This window comes from Penicillium bovifimosum (assembly GCF_028826915.1).
Source record: "Penicillium bovifimosum strain IBT 22155 chromosome Unknown utg000006l_segment0_segment0, whole genome shotgun sequence".
Taxonomy (NCBI): Eukaryota; Fungi; Ascomycota; class Eurotiomycetes; order Eurotiales; family Aspergillaceae; genus Penicillium; species Penicillium bovifimosum.
In genome coordinates, this window is record NW_026622715.1 from 2,080,398 (window position 1) to 2,094,199 (window position 13,802).

Sequence of the window (13,802 nt, forward strand, 5' to 3'; positions counted from 1 at the left end):
GATCTGGAGCGAGTCGGGATTCGGTGGGGTGGACCGGTGCCAAGATACGCGTTACAGGAACGCGCGTCTGTGCGGCCGGCGGTCCAGAAATGAAAGTAAAAAGAGACTAGTTATTATGTGACAGTAGGCTATTCTTGCAAAAGAGTCCAATTCGACAAGATAACTAGTCTAAGGAAAGGAAGAAGAGAGAAAGAAAAGAAAGAAAACGAAAGAGGCGCGCAACAAAACAAGTCCCTCGTCTCTCCTCCTCCTGTCACATGACCTGAATCGACTCACCGCCTGGACAGGCCTGGCAGAACCCACCTGCAGTGTCACAGATGGGGTCGTGGGAGCTGTTCTTTCCCAGCTCGGGAAGGATAATCATTGGCACCCGATCGCTTACTTTTCCAAGACCATGGACCCTGCGGAGCGGAACTATGAAATTCATGACAAGGAATTGCTAGCGGTTATTCGTGCTTTTCAGGAATGGGAAGCAGAGCTAATCGGCCTCCAAAACAAGAGGGCATTCGAGGTCTTCACTGACCACCAGGCGTTACAGTGGTTCCGAACAAAGAAAAAGCTAAATGCTAGACAGATTCGCTGGAGCCAGTTCATGGAAGATTACCACTTCGAGATTAAATATCGAGCTGGCAAAAAGAACGTACTCGCCGACGTTCTCTCAAGGAAGGACTTAGAGGATCGCCAAGATTCGAGTGAACTAGTGTTACTTCCTGAACGACATTGGAAGGACCCAGGAAACGTTACATTAGCGCCAGTGAACCCGACGTCAGTGGAACCAGCGCCAGTGAACCAGACCTCAGTGGAACCAGTGTCAACTACCGCCGACTTAGTTGACCGGGTGAAAGAGAGTAACCTTGCGCACGATAGCCTAGAGGAAAAAAGGCGGGAAGCCCTCGAAGACGAGGAATCCGAATGGACGATCCGGAATGGACTCTTGCTTCGTGATGGAAAACTTGTCGTGCCCGATGATGGAGACCTTCGTGCTCGACTACTCGACGAAATCCATCGGCAACCCAGCACTGCCCATCCCGGAATCGATAAAACGGCTCAACTCCTGGCAGCTCGCTATTACTGGCCGGGATGGCTTCGAGACGTACGAAGGTACGTGGATCACTGTTATGTCTGCAAGAGGACGAAGGCCTGGAGGGATCACCCTCCGGGACTCCTCCAGCCACTGCCGATACCCGAGCGACCTTGGCAACATGTTACCATCGATTTCTGCTCGTTCTCGAAGGATAAAGCGGGATACGACAATATCATGGTGGTTGTGTGCCGGCTCACAAAGCGGCCAATCTCCATTCCATGCACTAAGGAGGTCGATGCGAAGATTACTGCGGAACTCTTCGTTAAGCATATCTTACGATGGAGTGGTATCCCGGATTCCGTGGTATCTGACAGAGGGCCACAATTTATCTCTGATTTCTGGAAGGAGTTCTGTCGTGTCCTGCAAGTCAAGAGGAAGCTATCGACGGCTCGGCACCCTCAAACGGACGGGCAGACTGAGATCGCAAACCAGTACATCACGCAGAGGTTGCGACCGTACGTTAGCCACCATCAAGACGACTGGTCGGAGTGGTTACCCATGATCGATCTTGCCGCTGCTTCCCTTCCATCAGCGTCTACTGGCATGTCTCCTTTTTTCGTCGAGAGAGGTTACGAACCGAGAATGACATTCGACTGGCAAGACTCGGAGGACTCGACTGCCCAGGACCAGCCTGGAACCGTGGAAGCAAGGAACTACGTCCAGCGCATACACGATGCTTGGGAAACGGCGAAGGAGCAGATGGCTAAAGCACAAGACCGGCAGAGAACTCAGGCCAATCGGCACCGGAGGAGCGTGAATTTTGACGTGGGCGACTCCGTTTATCTTACCTTGCAAGGCCTACGACAGGAGAGGCCCAGCAAAAAGCTCTCCCACAAAGCCGCTGGGCCGTTCGAGGTCGTAAGAAAGGTGGGCCATGCGTTTGAATTACGACTGCCACCGGAATACGATATCCACCCTGTCTTCGCACCGGAGAAGCTCCGTCTGGCCAGTAAACCAGGTCAGCCACCCTTAACCAGCCAGATTCAAGATCCGGAACCTCCTGTGAATATAGCCGGCGAAGACGAATGGGAAGTTGACCACGTTTTGGATTCTCGCCTGTACTACCGCAAACTCCAGTACAAGGTCAAATGGAAAGGCTATGACATCGACAACACCTGGTATCCTGCAGGCAACCTACGCAATGCGCCGTACAAGGTGCAGGAATTCCATGAGAAATACCCGAGCAAACCGGGTCCTCCAGCGAGATTACAGCATTGGATAAACTGCGCCCTGCAGGACGAGTACCCAGATGAGCACCAGGATGATGGCAAAGTCGCTCAACGGGACTGAGCGAATCTTGGAGGGGGGAAATGTGACACTGCAGGTGGGTTCTGCCAGGCCTGTCCAGGCGGTGAGTCGAATCAGGTCATGTGACAGGAGGAGGAGAGACGAGGGACTTGTTTTGTTGCGCGCCTCTTTCGTTTTCTTTCTTTTCTTTCTCTCTTCTTCCTTTCCTTAGACTAGTTATCTTGTCGAATTGGACTCTTTTGCAAGAATAGCCTACTGTCACAGAAAACATCTCCGCCAGGACGTGCTGATATCTTGTCCGATAAGCAGCACGTGCCCCTCCCTTATCGTTACGTGTCCGTCTGTAAGGAGGGGAGTCCCAAGATACTGGATGGGGTAGTGGACGATTCAATAGCAAAGGACTTAGGTCAGGTAGAAGGATGGGTGAACCGATAAGATAAGAGGATGGGTGGTAATACTGGGAGTTTGTAGCTGAAGGCAATAAGGTAGACGATACGAATCAAGATATTTTAGTGTGGGTAGAAACGTCAATTGATTCTTGAGGATCTAACAAGAACCCGAAGTGTCTGGGTCTTTTATCCTCAAGCCTCTCTCACTATGTAACGTAGTAACGTAGTACACCAGTCAAGCGGAGACGATCCAGATCGGCCCGCCCGGATAGTCCGGGGAGGCGAACCAAACACTAATACAGATAAGGTTCGCATGACATAAGTCGTCACACGCGTCATGACACGCTTGACAATGGGTGGAAAGCAAATGACGGAGTATCGGAGACCTGTCAGGGTCTCCCGCATGCCCCAGCCAAGGCCAGTGGGCCTGGTGACAAAGAGTCAAAATACTCAAAAGACAATTTCCCATCACACCGTCTCCCTCAAGTCACATGCCTCATAGCCCCAAGTCCTCCATGACCTGTAACACATATCCCGTTACTCCAACGAACACTGATTCTTACCTACACAAATGGTAGCCCAGGGCAAGCAAGCGCAGCGAAATATGCCTCAGAATAGTGGGTCCGGTATTTCAGATGACGGTTAGTGATGATGGCCTCCCACTGCTTGCGCTGCCAACTGAAGGGCGCATAGATACGGCCAGGGAGAATTTGAAAAGACCAAGGATTCCAGAAGGATTTGAGCTGGTATATCATATTCTGCGCCGAGGAGAACCAGATAACTAGGTGCATATTAGCCTAAAACGGATCTCAGCATCTGAAGTGGGTATATGTCTAGGAGGATTATGGCAGAGGAAGGAATGGTGAGGTGAAGATATTTGGAAGCAAGTTCTCTTAGAAAGAATGTGGAAGGAAATTGGCGGAGTCAAGTGAGTTTTGGTTTGTTTGCAAAAACTTGATGATAGTACCAGTAGTAGTAGTAGTAGTAGTAGTAGTAGTAGTAGTAGTAGTAGTAGTAGTAGTAGTAGTAGTAGTAGTAGTAGTAGTAACGTATTTCACAAGCGAGTGGCCCACCTTCCCCTACCCTCTACATTTAAATGCATATATCTCAACCAAAACGCCATTAAATTGAGAAAATTAACTAACTGGTCTATCTGGACATGTTTCCCTTCTATGTCCTGGTTTCCTACATATTCCACATGCCCGGGGTTGTTCCACAGGCGGTTGTGAACCCGATGCTTCAGGTGAACCGGAGGCGGGGGGAGGTGCTTCATTTCCTTCCACCGGCCTTGAAAGTAATTCAGAAGCTTCCTCAACGGCAAGGCCTTCTTCGGCAGGTATCTGCCTTCTAGATCGGTTGCGCTTTTGCTTCGTCTTCACGTTTTCAGCGCGTAAATCCCGATTCTCCTTAGCGAGTAAAACAGCGTTATACATCGCAATCTGGCAACCCTTCACAAGTTGCTTTAACGCGCGATCTGATGGGCTCGGTGGGCTTCGAGATCCCGAACGAAGTAAAGCTTTGACTGCCGAAGCCTGTCGACGTAATTCTTTTTCGGTAGAAGGGGTTTTTGGTGTAAAATTCAGGCTTGATTCGCTACCCCGGCTCGGAGGGGGGGTCGGAGTTCGAAGTTGGACATCGAGCTTTGAGATCACTCGAACGGGTGAAAAGGGAACCAAACCAGTTGCTGCGAAGCTATTTTTAATAGTATCCGATTTGAAAGCTTCATCTCGTGCGACAGGGTACACATCAAGAAAGTCGAGTTTGTCGACGTGGTTGGTCCCGTTCCGCATCTTCGTTTCAACAAACCGGCCGTATGACCGCTTCAACACCGCAAAACAACCGATATCGAGAGGCTGTAAAAGATGAGAGGAGTGAGGAGGCATACAGATCGGAATAATATTGTTTTCCGCGCAAATTTCGTCGAATTTTGGGGTTAAATGACTCCCGTGGCCATCGAGTATCAAAAGTCGATACCTTCCCTTCGTACGCGATATAGTCGAAGGAATGAAGAGCTTTTCAAGCCAGCGTAGGCCAATTTCATCCGATGTCCAGCCATTAGGACTAACCTCCAATCGCCAGCCCTTCCGTAGGTTATCGAACCAGGATTCGATATAGTTCTTCCCTTTGAAGATCACACATGGAGGAAGCGCCCAACCCGACGCGTTCGTACACTCGATCGCGGTCACCCACTCGCGATTCCCGGGCTGTAGAAGTGAACGCCGACCGTAGTAGTCACTCCTCGTAATAACCTTTGCCGTTGCTGTCAATCCCATTGCGAAACCGGTCTCGTCAAAGTTATAAATGTCATCGGGGTCGATCCCAAACTCAAGGACAGTTTTTTGCACAAGATTAAACCACTCCCCGATAACTTTCGGGTCTTCACATTGCGCGCGCTCGTAATTATAGCGTCTCGAGAATCGGGAGGAAAGGGTAGGGTGCCGTCTCACGAAATTCGTAACCCAGTTTTCGCCGACCGAAATGGGAGGGGTGTTTCCGCGGTGCTGAAGGAGAAGATCCGCCATTTCTCGGACTGTAGAATGCCGGGGGGCTCCACCGCGAGAATCCATAGAGAAGATCCATTTCTCAAGCGTTTCCTCCTCAGTTTCCGTCAATTTGTGTGAATTTGCGCGAGAAGTCGCGCGGTCTTTGACGCCGCGAAGGCGGCGGCGCAGAGTGGATCTGGGCACATCGAAGTGACGCGCTACTTCACGTATAGTGGCAATTTCGTTATTTTTGATAGCCTTGAGAGCTAATGAGATCCTACCCTCTTGCTCTGTTGAATTTCTAGAGCTGCGGGAGCGAATTGGTGGCATGGTGGGTGGTTGAAGAACTAAGTTGCTAATCTACGGACGCGTTTTGGGGAAGGTGGGCCACTCGCTTGCGTGGGCCACTCGCTTGCGTGGGCCACTCGCTTGTGAAATACGTTAGTAGTAGTAGTAGTAGTAGTAGTAGTAGTAGTAGTAGTAGTAGTAGTAGTAGTAGTAGTAGTAGTAGTAGTAGTAGTAGTAGTAGTAGTGGTGATGAAACTAATTTCCCCGGGGGATTTGACTCCTATCTTTTTGCACTTCATGTGCTGTGTTTGATAATAGATTCCGCAGTTGTCACTCCATCCGCCTCAATCTGTGAACGTCAGTCCGCAGGCGTCTGTCCGTTAACATGTCTTGATATTTTTAGATCTTACAATATGGGCATTAGACAAGCTGTAATATTCATTATTCGACTAGACAAGGAAGTGAAAACTGAAGATGGGAAGAATGAGTAAGCTACCACATGTAAAAACCCAGACGATACAGTGAAACAGTGGAAGGTGCACAATCTATATGTAAGATCTAAAATATCAATATAACACGTTAACGGACAGACGCTTGCGGAATCTATTATCAAAAACAGCGCATGAAATGCAAAGATAAGAGGAGTCAAATCCCCCAGGGGAATTAGTTTAAGCATCACTACTATCATCAAGTTCTTGCAACACAATCAAACTTGCTTGACTCCACCATCTTTCTTCCACATTCTTCCTAAGAACCTTTCCTCCCAAACATCTTCACCATCACCATTCCTTCCTCTGCCATAAGCCTCCTTGAGGTTATGAGCCCGGCAAAATTCCTGCTTCAGCAATAGACCCATATCATCCATATCGACTTGCTGAACTACGTCTTGGAATTTGTTTCACCAGAGAGACATACGCCATCTTGACGTTCCTCGAAAAGATCTCAGTCGCCAAGCTCAAAGGCTCCGAGAACTATACCATCTGGGCTATCCGCGTCAAGGCCATCTTGACGAAAGAGGACCTCATCTCTGTCCTCACCACCTCGACCTCGCAAAACAAGAACGAGAAGGCGCTGTCTATCATACAGCTCCTGTGTGAGGATGGACCCCTGCTCTACATCAAAGATTGTTCCGATGCCAAAACAGCCTGGACAACCCTCGAGTCGTGCTACCACCCAAAAGGGTTCACGACCGAGTACCTCATTTTCAAAGAATTCTTTAACACGACCCTTGAGGACTTCGACACCATGGAGGAGTACCTCATCAAGAAGACACTCAATGACGATCTCAAGGGCAAGAATATTCTTCTTCCTAAGCAACTGATAATTGCTTGGGTGCTGAATAGCCTGAGCGACGAATATGAGACATTGACCCAGTCAATCGTCCAATCACTCCGAAAAGACCCTGAGTCTTATACTACCGAGTCACTGTTCGCCGATCTCATCGACGAATCTCGTGGTATCGAAAATCACAAACTTCTATTCGCCAAGAGAGGAACAAAAACCCCTTGGAAAAAACAAGAGCAGAATGCTCCTTATTGTGAGCACTGCAAAATACCCACACATTATACCACAAAATGCTGGTACCTATTTCCGGACAAAGCTCCGGAAGGTTGGAAAGCTCGCCGAACGGCACCAGCACCAGCTCCAGCTCCAACTACAACTACAACTTCAAGCAAAACATACAAGGTTGAAAAACCCCCAACAACGAAGAAGACTACCAAAGTCTCCCCAAACAAACAAAGTGCCATGATCGACCTCTTGAAAGAGGATGACATTGAAATTGATACAACACCGATGGATGAGGATACTATCATCACTGATGCAGCTGAGTTGTCTGATGACGACCTGCTGAAAGAGGTATGCCTTCCACTTTTCAATAAAAACAAAAACATTGATGAACATCATACTTACAAACATAAATCAGATTTGAATACGTCAGAGCGTTCAAGAAATCTGAATTGGTCAATGCGTTCGAGAGATTTAATGTTTAATAAATTTTATACTTGATACTGCTGCTACAATTCATACAATTTGCGATTTGAAACTCTTTCATTCGTATGAACCCACAAAAACAAACGTTAGTTGGGGCGATGCAAAAGATCTAAAAACAAAATACAAAGGCAAGATCTATGTTAAAACAAATACAACATGGAATTCTTCATCAATGATGTCTACTACATCCCAGAATTGGGAGTCAATCTCTTGAGTGTTAACAAACTACTGAAAAATGGTATAAAGGCAATTTTCAATGAAAAGGACGCCATCATACACAAAGAAAACACTATCATATCACATGCATTCAAGAAAGACAATCTATACAAAACAAGTCTGCTTATCCCAGACAAAGACAAGAACAAAAACATCCTACTGACAAAAAGGGTGGAAAACAACTTCATCAAGATGTGGCATGAACGACTAGGGCATATATCATATGAACCTTTGAAAGCTATACTAAAAACTATCAATATTGATCTATCAAAAGAAAAATACATGAACTCGATTATGCACTGCAAGGTATGCCTGCTTGCAAAGAACAACAGGCATATAAACAAAACCAGTCAACATACCAAAATATTCCAAAAGATTGAAAGAATACATAGTGATCTAGGAGGGCCATTGCCTAGAACCTATGATAACAATGCTTATTACATCGCATTCCTGGACAAAAAGTCTAGATTTATATGGATATTCCTACTTCGCAGAAAGGAACAAGCCTATGATTGCTTCGAGAAATTGAAAGCTCAAATTGAAAACAATACCAATGGACGTATCAAAGAGTTCTTTACCGACAATGGTAAAGAATACGTCAACAAAAAGTTCAAAATGGCTTTAACCAAATAGGATTGAGCATAGACTTAGCCCAACATACACAAAAGAACCCAATGGTCTGATCGAAAGAATCAACTTGACTTTGATGAACAAAGTACGAGCCTTGTTGATCAGCTCAGATGCCCCGTACTACCTGTGGGGAGAAGCTTCAAAAGCAGCTACATACCTATACAATATAACACCGCATAAAGCGCTAAGTTATAAGACACCATATGAAACATACAACAATATAAAACCATTCATCAAAAACATCAAAACATGGGGATCACTTGCATATTATCATGACAACAAATACAAAACAAAACTTGAACCAGGAAAACAAGAAGCCATCCTAATTGGATACAATGACGTCACAAACTACAAACTGTGGGACTTCAAAAGAAAGAAGACAGTATGGGCCCGAGATGTCACTGTATGTGGAAACGAATTCTACAACTTTGACGCGTCAAACGACGAGAAAGACGGTGAAGCCAACATAGAGCTATCAACCGCACTATCTACTCAAAGGCCATACAAAATCGAAGTGCAAATCCCATACAAAGAAATGAATATACTCTACACAGCTCAAGACACAGAGCTAAGAAACATGATATCACGGATAGGTGAATACAATACAAAACCAGATCAAAATGATCCTAACAATCAAAACAAAAACTTCATTCTCACTGCTACCATATTAATTGAACCGAGTGGGTGGAAACAAGCCATGAAATCAAAAGACAAAGAACTCTGGATAAGAGCATGCAAAGAAGAACTCGAAAAACAAAACACCTATGACGTTATTGATATCCCCAAAACAAAAGACAACAAAAATGCTATCACTCCCATAAAAGGAGATGGGTATTCAAACTAAAACCTATATCAAACAAGGCAACAATCAAAGAATCATGGATCATCAATGATGAGAAGACCTACAGATACAAAGCCCGATGGGTAATTCAAGGCTTCCATCAGAAACTAGGAATAGACTTCCTGGAAACATTCTCTACGACATGTAGAACTGAAACATGGCGTATGCTATTGATAATAGCTATCAACAAAGGATGGGTCATCCTACAATATGATGTCAAAAAATGCATTCGTGCACGCCGACATAGACGCCGAAATCTATTGTGAAGGAAAAGACGGAGGACTCGGGAGGGACGGGACCCGCCGGGACCCTGTCAAGATCTCTCAGCTTTCATGGTTTCGATCTACTACGTCATGGGATCTTGTGACAGATATCCGCGAGGATCCGTCAGATCGCCTCCACGTTTTGGAACCATGAAATCCCGAATCATTGTGTCCTCCTAGCTTGCCACTGATGTGAGCGCCGGGGATAAAGACCCCAGACTTGTGGGATATTTCTGAATCTCTTCAAGATTCAGTTTCTGTATTACTAGGCAATAAACTGACGACAAGTCTACCACTTCATTCCATTGATCCCTTGATATATTCTGATACATTCGATAACTATCGTTTTGCCTGATCGTTCACTCTCACGTGAAAACCCCCATTGTCCTCACATCTATACCATATTACCCGAAGGGATATATGATGACATTACCAAATGCTGCCACTTAAAAAAAGCAATCTATGGTCTAGCCCTATTGAAATATGGCTTTAAGGTTTTACCATATGACGAAGGAGTCTACATCAATACAGAAACAAACTGCATCTTGATATGCCACGACGACGATATACTAGCCATTCATAAAGATAAGCAGTATATCCGAGACCTCATGACTGTGACACTGCAGGTGGGTTCTGCCAGGCCTGTCCAGGCGGTGAGTCGATTCAAGTCACGTGACATGAGGAGGAGAGACGAGGGACTTGTTTAGTTGCGCGCCTCTTCGTTTTCTTTCTTTTCTTTCTCTCTTCTTCTTTTTCTTAGACTAGTTATCTTGTCGAATAGGACTCTTTTCGCAGAACTGCCTGCTGTCGCAGAAACAATTTGACCCTCAAAGGCTACTGCGATGCAGATTGGGCCAGGGACAAGGATGAGTATAAATCAACCTCAGTCTATATCTTTACTCTGTCAGGCAACGTATCACACAATAACTCCATATCGTGAAACTCTCAATTACAAAAGAGTGTGGCCTTAAGCACATGCGTGGCTGAATACATTGCTTTAAAAGAAGCCACAAAAGAGGCTATCTACCTAAAGAGCATGTTCAATTACATCAATGACAACCTACATCTAGGTTATACGCACTCGGTGCCAACTATACTAGTGGATTGTCTATCGGCCAAGCTACTAAGTGAAAATCCTGAATTCCACAAAAAGACAAAACACATACCACTGATGTATCATTTCACAAGAAACGCTATATCAGAAGGAAAAGATCAAACTGATCTATATTCCCACAAAACATCAAGTGGCTGACATCTTAACAAGGAATCTACCATTCCCTCAGTTCTCAGCTCTAACAAAGTTAGCACAGCTGCAGGACGAACCAATCAACTAATCTGTATAATCTCCACAGATTGTACAGATTAAGGGGGAGTGTAAGATCTAAAAATATCAAGACACGTTGACGGACAGGCGCCTGCGGACTGGCGTAACAAAAAGATACAACACATGTGAACGGACAGACGCATTGCGGACTGACGTGACATAAAGATACAACACAAGTGAACCGTAACGTTCATAGATTGACGCGGACGGACTGAGGATTGCGATTTATTGCTTCCGGACAGACGGTTGCGGAATCTCACCAAACACAGCACATGAAGTGCAAAGATAAATAGGAGTCAAATCCCCCAGGGGAATCAGTTTTAGCATCACTACTATTATCAAGTTCATGCAACACAATCAAACTTACTTGACTACACCATCTTTCTTCCACATTCTTCCTAAGAACCTTTCCTCCTAAACATCTTCACGCCACCATTCCTTCCTCTGCCATAATCCTCCTTGAGGGCTCCCGCTGGACTCTTGGAGGGTCGAATGCGGCCGAGCTTCAGGTTGAGGTCGATGTACTCTCGAAGTACTTGAAGTTCGGTGCGAGAGAGGGGGTAGATCGGTCCGTAGGGAGGTGTTGCGCCAGGAAGGATGTTGATGGCGTGGTCGATGTTCTTGTGTGGAGGAAGGGTTCTGGATTTGTGTTGAGAGAAGACGTCAATTTTGTCTTCTATTTCCGGAGGAGGTGATGTCTTCTTTTTGGTGGCGATTGGTGTCTGTTGGATCGTCTGGAGGGTGAATCTCGTCATTGAATTCGTCGTCTGCTTCATCGTCCTTGTCCCATATCATGAGAGCATAAACAACGGCTTCATTCTTGAGGGTTTTGGCGAGTTGGTGGGGCGTTAGCATTTCAAGTTCATTTTGCTGGACGCCAAAATACCATCGGTAAGATCCAGTGTTAGGGGTGACTGTTTACAGGACAGAAGACCTGTCAACAAGGTAAGAAGAAAGTGGATGTGAAGAAGAATAAGACTTGATAGATTCAGTAGTAGAACAGAGACTGATTCTTGCCTTTCCCAGGCCGGCTCGATCAGTAGATTTATAGATACATGATCTCTAACCCCATGATGCTCAGCCACACCAGAGATGACGAACAAATAAAGAGATCATGGTGAAGTTTGAACGCCCCTTCCATCACAGCCAAGAGAGATATCCTTCCTGGGCTACTATCAGCTTACAAGTCGGTGTCTTGGGCGACGTGCACTGGGATCCCCGCGTCTACCTTGTCAACTGCCAAGCAGACTAGCATGGCGAGGGTTAAAGAAGAGGTTGTTTGATACAAGCGGGTGGTAGTTGACACTAATGACAGTTGTCAAGTCTTAGTCCAGATCCCCCCGTTCATTCCGCCAGATCGGCGTTTAGCGAGAGATACGGGAGCTAAGAAGGTTGCACTTCGAGATAGAGTATGCTCCTGGATAGAAGCAAGCCACTGGTCTCTAGTCTCAAAGACCTCTTGTCCTCTTCCATAATGAAGTTCCATTGGTGGCTCTATCGTCCATGATCAGATGGAATCAGCGAAGAATCAAAAGAAAAATTGGATGAAGAATCAGATGAAGAATGACCTGATAAAGAATGACCTGATGAAGAATCAAACAACAAGCAGGAAGAGAAGTTTATGTAGTAGTAGATAGAATGTAGTTGCTACTGTAGTAAGCCATGCAGTTGCTCTGGTAATGTATGGTAACAATTGTGGGTAAAATTGATTATGTGATCCGGAATTACGTAAGGTGTGGTGCCGCTAGTAAAATGGTGTGGTGTCTGTATCAATTCCCCAACAAAGATATCAACATATGATTTCAAATCATCACACGTCAGCTCACGTCAGCACTTCAAAGGATCAGTGACATGTTCCCTTTGATTGATATAACACATGAAACATCAATGGTCAACACTTCAAAGAATCCGTGACCTGTCACCCTCTGATTGGTATACCCCGTGACACGACCGTTTCGAAGGTTTCGGGTGGACATCTTGTCTTCTCAGGTAGCCAGAAAAGAAGATTCAGAATATTAAGGGGTAGCTAGAAGCTGATGGCTAGGTAAGAAAGATAAGATGTCGAGTTCAGATAAGAATATCATTCAATCGATAACGAGACTGAATCTTGGAGAGTTCTCATGGCTCTCTCCAAGGCGAAGTATTAACAACAATCAACAGTATAACTCAGTGGCAACACAATGACGATGATGAGGGAATTCCCTCATAGAAACATGATAAATCTCTCATAGACAATCTGGCGATCCTCCAAGTGACATAATGAAATCGATAGACAATCAAAGATCAACTGTGATAAAAGAAAATAATGCGAGGCCCGAGTCCTAAGATGATGAAAGGCCGATGATCATCAGGATTCAGATCCATGATAATCCGGGGTATCGTCCAAGATCATCCCGGGTCCACGTCTCCGATGACGTGTGGGGCCGGTCGATCACACAAGGCCTGAGCGCTAAGTGATGTGAGGGTCCCAAGAGGGGAACCCCGTAACATTGATACAACAATTTTATTTTGTTTTTGATCGTGACACATGGTAGGCATTTGAAAATTGGAGGTTTGGTGAGGAGAGGAAAATTGAGGTGCCTGCCGGAATAGCTTGGGTGCCGAAACAGCCAGGATCCACGTTAGGAAGAGTTCCTTCAACGTGGATCTCAGGGATGTGGTTGGATCACAGGACTATATCATTCGTCATCTCTCACTTGCTCTCTTTCCTTCTTCTGCTGCCCTTCCGCCTTTGATTATCTAGTTCAAATGTGAAACTCTTCTAGTTTTGAGCGTCCTGAGCATCGTCGTAACAGTGTGTAAGGAGGGGAGTCCCAAGATATTGGATGGGGTAGTGGACGACCCAATAGCAAAGGACTAGGTCAGGTAGAAGGATGGGTGAACCGATAAGATAAGAGGATGGGTGGTAATACTGGGAGTTTGTAGCTGAAGCTAATAAAGTAGACGATACGAATCAAGATATCTTAGTGTGGGTAGAAACATCAATTGATTCTTGAGGATCTAACAAGAACCCGAAGTGTCTGGGTCTTTTATCCTCAAGCCTC

General features: G+C 45.7%; 1 protein-coding gene across 1 annotated transcript; it reads right to left on the reverse strand.

Moving 5' to 3' along the window:
* Nucleotides 1-11,421: 11,421 nt before the first annotated feature.
* Nucleotides 11,422-11,613, reverse strand: N7515_008440 (uncharacterized protein; the record flags this gene model as incomplete). The annotated part of the gene is made up of 1 exon (XM_056669184.1): nt 11,422-11,613. The coding sequence occupies one exon, from the start codon at nt 11,611-11,613 to the stop codon at nt 11,422-11,424; it is 192 nt and encodes a 63-aa protein (XP_056519014.1).
* Nucleotides 11,614-13,802: the final 2,189 nt, after the last annotated feature.